The sequence below is a fragment of the Muscardinus avellanarius genome (assembly GCF_963383645.1).
Source record: "Muscardinus avellanarius genome assembly, chromosome: 16".
Lineage (NCBI taxonomy): Eukaryota > Metazoa > Chordata > Mammalia > Rodentia > Gliridae > Muscardinus > Muscardinus avellanarius.
The window spans coordinates 37,461,618-37,472,827 of NC_137802.1; the positions used below are offsets into that span (position 1 = coordinate 37,461,618).

An 11,210-nucleotide genomic window follows, 5' to 3' on the forward strand; every position below is an offset into this window, starting at 1 on the left:
TCTCTTATTACTCCCACCCTCTAGCAGATGTCGCCAGGTGCCCCTAGCAACTGCCTCATTGCAGGCGAGCGAACCCTGTTCTCACACCTTCCTTTGGCCCAGAACGGGGCTTCAGATCTTACATCTTCTTGGGGATCCTCTGCCGCAGCCTCTGCTTCCAGCCCCTGGCCGTTCCTCAAGGGTACTAGTGTTCGTGGACCCTAGAGTAAGGAGGCAAATCCTTGGGGAAGAATTATTGGACAGGGCTCAGGAATCAGAGCTGGGCTGATTTCCACTGGGGAGGAGGCAGCAATGGGAGTTGTTAAAAAGTTTCTAGATGTCTCAAAACAAATACTCTTTGAGAGGTCCTCCTTGGAGAACCAAAGTACCAAGGACATGGAAAATTTTAGAGATTTTTTGGAATGTAGGATTTGCATGACAACATTTCAGAGAACAAGATAGTCTTCAAAAGAGAGTTTCTGCAAGTATTAGAACCTGTTTCTTAGACCATTGATTTCCTACGCTTCAGAGCATCATCTGGAGACCTTATTAGGAAGCAGATTGGTGTGCCCAGCCCAAATGTTCTCATCCATTATGGCATGAATTTCATCCATTAGATTATTGGTAAACAATCTGCATTTGTAACAAGTTCTCCATTGATACTGACCACCTGTTCAAGGGACCAGACATTAAGAACCATCGACTTGCTCTTCAGCACAATGGACAGCTCTTGCTCACATAAGTCACAAGAAAACTGGTTTGATTTCTTCTTCTTTTTCTCCTCCTCCTCCTCCTCCTCCTCCTCCTCCTCCTCCTCCTCCTCCTCCTCTTCCTCCTCCTTCTTCTTCTTTTTGGTGGTACTGTGGTTTCTGGAAACCCTTCTACCTCCGAGCTACACTCCCAGACCTATTTTATACTTTTTTATTTGGAAACAGGGTCTCTAAAGCCAGCATGGCTGGCTTCAAACCTGCGCGATCCTCCTGTCTCCACCTCCCAAGCGCGGGGATTACAAGTGTGTGCCACCATGCCCGGTGTGATTTCTTCTTCTTTTAAACTGAATTAATCTTTACTTAGTCAAAGTAATAGGTGGGAAATTATTTTTATAGTACAGCAGTAAATTAATACTCATAAACCATGTCCTTTATTTTGCCCACCAGATAGATGAATGGTTGATTTCCCACCAGTATCCAACTCTACTTGCACTAGAACACTTCTCTCTCTCTCTCTCTCTCTCTCTCTCTCTCTCTCTCTCTCTCTCTCTCTCTGTTTGTTTTTGTTTTACTTGAGATTGAACCTGGGGGCACTCTACCTCTGAGCTACACCCCCAAGCCCTTTTTATTTTGAAACATAAAATAAGTTGCTGAGGGTTTCAACCTCCCGTATCAGTTCCCAAGTACAAGAATTACAGGTATGTGCCATTGCGCCCAGTTAAGCCTTAGAATTCTTTGCTTGTGAATTATTACTCCCTTTATTATAAGAATTGGTGCAAGAAATCCATATATGTTCTCATTATGAAGAATTAATAAAAACTCAAATTAACTGGAATTGTAAACTGATTGTTTACAATTGTAACTGATTGTTGTAAAAATGGTGACTTTTTTTTTTAACAGAGTTCACTTCTAGACCCAAGGGGAAGAATTGAAGATCCTCCCTCTCTATGAGAAGAATGTTCCAGGCATGGCTTACACCTGTAATTTCAGCTGCTTGGAAGGCTGAAGCAGGAGGATCACAAGTTTGAGACAATCTGAAGCTTAGCAAGGCCCTGTCTTAAAATAAAAAATAAAAAGGCCTGGAGATGTAGCTCAGCAGTACAGCACCCCCTGGGTTAAATCCCTTGTACCAAAAAAGAAAAGTCAATGAGAAAAAAAATGAAAGTCATATTATAAAGAAGAGAATGCAGAATGGAAGGTGTTAATGTGATCATCCTAGGAAAACACAGTATGCCACAAACCACATCTGTATGGGGTGCTGGGATTGAGTTGGGGGTTCTACCTCTGAACTACACTCCCAGCCCTATTTTATTTTCTATTATTGAGACAGGTTCTCACTAAGTTGCTGAGGCTGGCCATGAACCTGCAAGCCTCCTGTCTCAGCCTCCCAAGTACTGGGATGACAAGTGTGCACCACTATGCCCGGCCTCCAAGAACTTTTCTCTTTGGCTGTGCCTCTCCCCTTAGCTATTTCTTTTCCTTTTTTGGTTGTGGGGATTGAACTCAGGGTGTTTTGAATGCAAGGAAAATGCTTTGCCACTGAGCTCCATGCCAGCCTTGATTGCACCTTTCTAGACTGGCATCCTAATCTTGTTTCATGAGTGCAATACCTCTCTCAACTTTTTGTGGATATCAATTATAAGGATTTTTAAAGTCCCTTCTTCCATGTCTTGATTGTGCTGGTGTTAACATCCTGGCTGTGATATTATATTACACTTTAGGCTTCAGCCTGTTTGAACCACTGCAGCGGTGCACCAAAGATTGGTGGCTTGTAAGCACAGAGAGTTTCTTCTCACAGTTCCTGGGGGCTGGGGAGTCTGAGACCAAAGTGCTGGTTTACCAGGCGTGTCATGAAGGTCAGCTTCTTGGTTTATAGACAGCTGACTTGGCCCTGAGTTCTCACGTGGTGGGAGGAAGCGGGAGCTGCCTGGAGCTTCTTTTATATGGGCGCTAGTATCATTCCTAAAGGCTCCATCCTCATGAACTAACCACCACCCTAAATATCATCATATTGGGGATTATGTTTCAACACATGAATTTTGGGGACATAATATTTAGTCTGCAGCGGTTGCCATTGAGAACAACTGGATAAAGGATACATAAGAGCTCTTTATCATTCCTTACAACTTCAAGTGAACTTACAATGACTTCAAAATAAAAGTTTAGCCAGGCATGGTGGTGCACATCTATAATTCTAGTACTTGGGAGTCTGAGACAGAAGTATCACAGGTTTGAGGCCAAAGTCAGCAACTTAGTGAGGCCCTCGATAAGTTAACAAGATACTATTTTAAAAAAAAACTTTTAGAGGCAGGCATGGTGGCACATGCTTGTAATCCTAGGACTTGGGAGGCTGAGACTGGAGGATTTCACAGGTTCAAAACCAGCTTCAAAGCCAGGCGTGGTGGGACACGCTTGTAATCCCAGCATTTGGGAGGCTGAGACCGGAGGATCGTGAGGCCCTTCGCAACTTAGTGAGACCCTGTTTCAAAATAAAGAATAAAATATAGGGCAGGGGGTGTAGCTCAGAGGTTGAATGCCCCTGGGTTCCATCCCCAGACCCGCAAAAAAAAAAAAAAAAGCCAGCCTCAACTACTTAGTGAAGCTCTCAGCAACTTAGTGAGACCCTGTTTCCAAATAAAAATTATAAAATAGGTCTGGGAGTGCAGCCCAGAGGTAGAAGGCCCCTGGTTCTATCCCCAGTACCATACACACACACACACACAAAAAAAATTAAAGGGCTGGGGGCGTAGCTCAGGAGTAGAAGGCTCCTGGGTTTAATCCATAGTTTCACACACACACACACACACACACACACACACACACACACACCTGAAACGGCGAAATTTATAAAGAACAAAAAATTTATTTTTGCACAGCCCTAGGTGCTGAGAAGTCCAAGCTCAACATCTTGGCAGGGATGGTTGTCTGTTGAAGGCTGCTCTCTGCTTCCAAGACTGCACCTGGTCACTGCATCCTTAGGAGGAGAGGATTGCTGTGTCCTCCCATGGCCGAAAGAGTAAGACAGCAACTACTACTCACAAGAGAGAACTCCTTGTGACCTACTCACCTTAGAGGCTCACCTCTTACTGCTCTCACCTTGGCCAACTGTCTCACTCCATCTGCTGCTACGCCCAACTGGATAAATTATAAAGAAAGAAATGGATTTCTTAGTGCTGGAGGCTGAGAAGTCCAATATCAGGGTACCGGCATTGGATGAGGGCTTTCTAGCTGTGTCATGACATGGGGGAGGTTTCATACGGGGTCAAGAGAATCAGCTCAGCCTCCCTTCCTCCTCCTCCTCCTCCTCCTCCTCCTCCTCCTCCTCCTCCTCCTCCTCCTCCTCTTCTTCTTCTTCTTCTTCTTCTTCTTCTTCTTCTTCTTCTTCTTTGGTGGTACTGGGGTTCCTGGGAGCCCTTCTACCTCCGGGCTACACTCCCAGACCTATTTTTACATTTTTATGTGGAAACAGGGTCTCCTAAGCCAGCGTGCGCGGCTGGCTTCGAACCTGCGCGATCCTCCTGCCTCTGCCTCCCAAGTGCAGGGATTACAAGCGTGCGCCACCACGCCCGGCTCCCTTCCTCTTCTTATCAAGCCACTAGTGCCACCTATGACTTCATCTCACCCTTCAGTACCTCCCCAACCCCCCATTGCAAATACCACCAACATATGAATGTGGGAATTAAGTTTCCAACATGTGAACTTTGAGAAAGCACATTTAAAACATAGCAGTAAGTTGCATGGTTTGAAGATTATCCATGATGTATTTAGTGGAGAAGGAATGAAAACAAGGGCAGATGTCGTAATGGGAAATAGGATGCTGAGTCAGACCACTTGCTAAATACCACAGTGGGGACCGAGGTGGAGAGACAGGAGCAGAAAAGAATGTGACCATCGGTAGTTAAGATGGAACAGTGGACCACTCATCACAGCTAACCATCTGCAGATAAGCAACACTAGGTTTTCACTGGCGGTTTGAGGGAGAGTCTGAGTTTCAAATACCATTCTTGTCTTCTCCCTCTAAAAACTCGGAGTCAGAGGAACCACGTTTGGCTACTCACTTACTCGTTTACCTTGGCGCAAGTAACCGCTCTCAGAATTTTCTCATTTGTAAAGCTGTCTAATATAATAAGGATATACCCACTATCTGTTTTATGAGAAGGTGTGAGATAAAAGTGCAGAAGTGCCCAACACAGTACCCAACACGGGAGTAGGTCCTTAGAACTGTTAGTATAATCTGATTTGTTGTACCTTACAAAGAGTCCCCACCATTTTTCACACAGGATAGTACAAGTTCAGAGAGAAGATTTGCCATTCGAAGTCACCCACATCAAGTTCACTCCCTGCCACATACCACCAAGCGTTTGCCTAACCTCTTCATGGCTGCCTGCATCTCCTGGTTGCGCAGGGTGTAGATCATGGGGTTGAGCATGGGAGTCATGACTGTGTAGCTGATGGACACGGCCTTGTCCAGGGGGAAGGGAGTGAAGGGCCGGGAGTAGATGTAGATACAGGGGATGAAGATCATAGATACCACGATGATGTGGGTAGTGCAGGTGGACACCGCCTTCCTCCTGGCCTGACCCGAGTGAGACCTCAGCATCACCAGGATGACAGTGTAAGACATGAGAAGGAGGAGGAACCAGATAAGGACCAGCATCCCACTGTTGGAGATCATGAGCAGCTCCAGGAGGGACGTGTCCGTGCAGGCCAGTCTCAGAACTTGGGGGACGTCACAGTAGAAGTTATCCAGGACATTGGGGCCACAATAAGGCAATGGGAGCATCAGAACCAGCTGGACAATGGAGTGGACAAAGCCTCCCGCCCAGGCAGCCACCACCAGCCCCACACACACTCGCGTGTTCATGATGGTGACGTAGCGGAGGGGCCGAGAGATGGCTATGTAGCGGTCGTAGGCCATCACTGAGAGAAAGAAGACTGTCCCCCCTCCCAAGAGGTGAAAGAAGAAGATCTGGGCCATGCAGCCCCAGTAGGAGATAGTTTTGGTCTCATGAAGAAAGTCCACCAGCATCTTCGGACAGGTGACTGTGGAATAGCAGAGGTCGATGACGGCCAGGTTTCGAAGTAGAAAATACATAGGCATCTGGAGCCGGGGGTCAGAAGTCACTGTGATCATGATAAGGAGGTTCCCCACAACGGTGGTGACATAAATAAATAGAAATACCAGGAAGAGGAGTTTCTGGAGCTCCTGGGTCTGTGAGAACCCTAAGAGGACAAACTCTGACACCCATGTGACATTCCGTAGTTCCATGGGATCTTCCCCATGTGCCTAGAGAGAGACTGTACAAAACAAAAAATCATGAACGCTTGGTCAGGACTTAGCTAGGTTCCTGAGTCTCTCCTTGAACCTGAGATCCTCCTGTCTCAGCTTCCCATATTGGGATTACAAGTGTACCACACCACGCCCTGAATTATTTTTCTTTGGAAAATCAGGTTTGAGTTTATCAAAGTCATTGTTGAGTTCCATTCTGAGATGCAGCTTAGGAGAGCCTATCATGAGGATAAGTACATTTTCAGAGCTCCCACAAATCTATTTCCCTCACCACACCCTATCTTGTATCATAGGCATTTATTTCCCCCTTTTGACCATGCAGTCATTGTTCATGGGTTTATGTCTGCTTCCTCCCTATCTCTTGTGCCTGATATAGTGTCTTGTGAATCACAGGCTTCACAGATCTGCTTGAATCAGTTAACAAATGCACAATCAATAATTAGTTATGGCTGCAAGCCTGACCAACCTGTGTGCATAAATCTTGAAGGATGCGGAGTAGAGACTAATTATTTTATTTTTGTGGTACTGAGGGTTGAATCCAGGGGCCCTCTACCACTGAACTGTACCCCCAGGCTTTTTATTTTGAAATAAGCTCTCACTAAATTGCAGAGGCTGGCCTAGAACTTGCAATCCTCCTGTCTCGGCCTCCCAAGTACTAGGATCACAGTACTGCCACCATGCCCATCTCTAATTTCTAGGTAAAGATATTTCTTCATGGCAGAAGTTTGGGAGACTATATATGGTTCATTGTTGAAAGAAAAGAGATGTGTGACAAAAGAAATTATCATGTACAAATTCAAGCTTAAGTGTAAAGCAAAGCAAGCTGATGGTCTTGGGGTAGTGATCCTGAGATGATTTGTGCTGCATAAAATACCTCTTCCCTAATGGCAGCTTTGCCATGGGCCGTCTGCAGAGATGGCTCAGGGAAGCTCAGAATAAGTACAAATTTTCCTTGAAATCTCCTGTTTTATATTTAAATTTTATGCAAATTTTCTATAATGCACATATCCCTAGACAGTCTTTGGGAAGATTTTGTTTTGTTTTGTTTTTAGGCTTTTTTTTCTTTTTTGGCAGAATTGTTTTGAAAAGAGGTTTGCTAAGTTGCCAGAAGTCTCATTACATTGCTGAGGCTGTCCTCAAACCTGCACTCCTCCCATCTCAGCCTCCTAAGTACTGGGATTACAGGCATGTGTCTGTCACCACACCCAGCCTTTGGGAATATTTTTTATATTTATTTATTTATTTATTTATTTAGTGGTACTGGGGGTGGAACCCAGAGGCTTTCTACCTCCGGGCTATACTCCCAGACCTATTTTATATTTTATTTGGAAACAGGGTCTCACTAAGTTGCTGAGAGCCTCACTAAGTAGCTGAGGCTGGCTTCGAACCTGCGCGATCCTCCTGTCCCAGCCTCCCAAGAGCGGGGATTACAAGTGTGCACCACCACGCCCGGCTGGGAAGATTTTTAAAATGAAAGTATTTTTGTTTGTGAAACTGATTGACAAGACCAAGGTGTGATAGAAAATAGAAGATAAGGGAGAAGCATGCTTTTTAGTTGAGCAAGTCAATGTCTAGAAGACATTCACTTGAAACATGAACCAAGTGTTAACTCTTTTTCCTTTGGGTTACTCTGTCCCCAAACTGTGTTTTCTAACTCTTCAGAAACTCTGCCCTGAGGCCTGAGGCACTGCTCTGTGAAGACAACAGAAAGGAAAACAATCATTATAAAAAACGTACAAATATTTTTTTTTTTTTTTTTTTTTTTGCAGGTCTGGGGATGGAACCCAGGGGCGTTCGACCTCTGAGCTACACCCCCTGCCCTATTTTTTATTCTTTATTTTGAAACCGGGTCTCACTGAGTTGCAGAGGGCCTCACTAAGTAGCTGAGGCTGTCGGCAAACCGCAATCCTCAGGTCTCCCAAATGCTGGCTTGTAATCCCCGCGCTTGGGAGGCTGAGACAGGAGGATCGCGCAGGTTCAAAGCCAGCCTCAGCTACTTAGTGGGGCTCTCTGCAACTTAGTGAGAACCTGTTTCCAAATAAAGAATAAAAAATAAGGCAGGGGGTGTAGCTTGGGGGTCGAATGCCCCTGGGTTCCATCCCCAGACCCACACACAAAAAAGACCTTGATCAACCTCTCTAGACAAATAGAAAACAGAATTATCTCTAAAATTATCCATAAGGGATTACACTGACCAGAATATTGGCATGCTTATTTTCACATGAAACTCATAGTTGCCCTCCAATATCCTCAAATGGCGCTGCAGGAAGACGTGCTCTTGTTGACTCAGCGGCAGTCAGTCTTCAGCATTGAACCATTTGGAAATGTCCTCACGGGCCACTGAGAAGCCTTCGAGCTCTTCAGTGGCCATGGCATGCGAAGCAGGGTGAGAACGGGCTGACTCCCCAGGACCAGCGCGAGACCTCACTGCAGCAGCCCCCGCAGAGGAGATACTCCTAGTCCCTGGCTTTGGAAACCAAGGGGAGGCTGCGTGCGCAGCGGTTTACAAGGCATGCTTTGGCCTCCCTGAGAAAGCCCCAACCTAACCCTCCCGCTCAACTACTGACTTCGGAAATGCCACCGGCGTCGATCATCATTGTATCTTAGGCCCTTTGTTCCTATTAAGATTACAGTCGCCGAGCGTGGTGGCGCACGCTTGTAATCCCAGCATTCGGGAGGCTGAGACCGGAGGATCACGGTTCGCGGACAGCCTCAGCTACTTAGTGAGGCCCTCTGCAACTCGGTGAGACCCAGTTTCAAAATAAAGAATAAAAAATAAGCCGGGCGTGGTGGCTCACGCTTGTAATCCCAGCATTCGGAGGCTGAGACCGGAAGATCGCGGTTCGCGGACAGCCTCAGCTACTTAGTGATGCCCTCTGCAACTCAGTGAGACCTGGTTTCAAAATAAAGAATTAAAAAAAATAGGGCAGGGGGTGTAGCCCAGAGGTCGAATGCCCCTGGGTTCCATCCCCAGACCCGCCGGAAAAAAAAAAAAATTACAATCACCACATACTCTTATCAGTCAGAGATGCACTCTGGGTATACAGATGTCTTGGTCCTGCCTTACAATACTCTGTGAAAAGCCACACCGGGTAGGTGTTGGAGGCACATGCCCATCCCAGGGACTCTGGAGGCCGAGGCTGGAGGATCACAAGTTTGAGACTAAGCTGGGAAACTTAGTGAGATCCTGTTTGAAAATAAAAAATAAAGATAGCCAGGGGTAGAGCTCAGTGGTAGAGCTTCCCTGGATTCAATCCCCAATAATGGGAAAACAAAACCAAGCGAAAATATCTCCCTGAAAGGGAAGAGAGGTGTGTGAAGATGGGCAAACTGGTAGTACTTGCTGGAAAATGGTGATAGGTACATCTGAATTCAGTACAGCACTCGCTACTTTGGGGATGCTTAAATACCTCTATGATAAAACAGCATGAAACAGCTCAGGGATTGTCTAGTTTTGATGCCGGTGCTTTTGTCTTATTTGGGTATTTTTACTCTGAACAAACTATGCATAAGTCATGATGGAAAGAATGGGTTAGAAGATAACGTGAGGGGATCGTATCACCTAGAAATATAGGCAGTTATTTTGTAATTCTTACTAAAGTACGTAAAATTCATTTATAATATGCCAGATAAAATCTCACAAAACAATTATTCACAAATGAAAAGGCATGCTATAATTGCTGCCACCGCACTCCCAGGTACCACAGAGCACTCTCGGCTTCAGTCACAATTTCTTGTTAGTATAGATGAATCTCCATCCGTTCTTGAGAGCTCATTATGATTATAAGAGATATGATAGACACCACGCTCTGATGCTAGAACATGTCACCACATTTATAAACTGTTAGGTGATTAAATATTCATCCTTTAAAAATGTGCATGGCATCTTATTACCTATGGAAAAATAATTCAAACTTGTCTAAAATTTACCATTACTCAAGAAGTTAAAATTAAAATGTAACAGAGGGATGGGTGTGGTGGTGAAGGCCTGTAATCCCAGTACTTGGGAGGCTGAGACAGGAGGATCTCAGGGCCTAGGCCAACCTCAGCAACTTAGCAAGGCCCTCAGCAATTTAGTGAGACTCTGTTTCAAAATAAAAAATAAAATAGGGCTGCGGGGTATAAGCTTAGATGTAGAATGCCCATAAATTCAATCCCCGGTAACACACACACACACACACAAATAACAAAGGAAATTGGTGTGTGTGCACGTGCACATGAACTATCTGTTTTAAGAGAACAGAAACTGCGGGCTGTGGTAGCACATACCCATAATTCCAGTACTTGGGAGGCTGAGACAAGAGGATTGTAAGTGTTTGTTTTGTTTTGTTTTGTTGCGGGTCTGGGGATGGAATCCAGGGGCATTCTGCCTCTGAGCTACACCACCTGCCCTATTTTTTATTTTTTATTTTGAAACCGGGTCTCACTAAGTTGCAACGGGCCTCACTAAGTAGCTGAGGCTGTCCGCGAACCGCGATCCTCCAGGTCTCAACCTCCGGAATGCTGGGACTACAAGCGTGCGCCACCACGCCTGGCTTGGATTGTAAATTTGAGAACAGCCACAGCAACTTGGTGAGGTCCTCAGCAATTTAGCTCAGAGATAGAATGCCTCTAGGTTCAATTCCTAGGAGAGAGAGAGAGAGAGAGAGAGAGAGAGAGAGAGAGAGAGAGAGAATCTAATTTAAAAAGTGTATATAGTTAAGGATGTTCATCATGCCATCACTTTTTTTTTTTTTTTTTTTTTTTTTTTTTGCAGTACTGGGGATGGAACCCAGGGGCATTGTACCTCTGAGCTACACCCCGGCCCTATTTTTAAGTCTCTTTATTTTTGAAACAGGGTCTCACTGAATTGCAAAGGGCCTTGCTAAGTAGCTGAGGCTGTCCTTGAACCTGCAATTCTCCTGTCTCAGCCTCCCAAGTACTGGGATTACCGGCATGTGTCACCACGCTTGGCTTATCATAATATAGATAAACTAGAAACAATGTAAATGCATGAGAATATAAGACAGTGGCTAAATAAAATATGATACCTAAGAAATTCTAATTAGTAATTAATATGTGTCCTAAAATACACTTAGTTATATGGGGTTTTCTTATTTATTTATTTATTTATTTATTTATTTATTTATTTATTATTTTTGCGGTTCTGGGGATGGAACTCAGGGGCATTCTACCTCCGAGCCACACCCCCAGCCCTATTTTTTATTCTTTATTTAGAAACAGGGTCTCAT

General features: G+C 45.0%; 1 protein-coding gene across 1 annotated transcript; it reads right to left on the reverse strand.

Moving 5' to 3' along the window:
- Positions 1 to 5,022: 5,022 nt before the first annotated feature.
- Positions 5,023 to 5,958, reverse strand: LOC308274755 (olfactory receptor 4D1; the record flags this gene model as incomplete). The annotated part of the gene is made up of 1 exon (XM_080712605.1): positions 5,023 to 5,958. One exon carries the CDS (start codon positions 5,956 to 5,958, stop codon positions 5,023 to 5,025), a length of 936 nt encoding a protein of 311 aa, XP_080568731.1.
- Between the last annotated feature and the right edge of the window lie 5,252 nt (positions 5,959 to 11,210).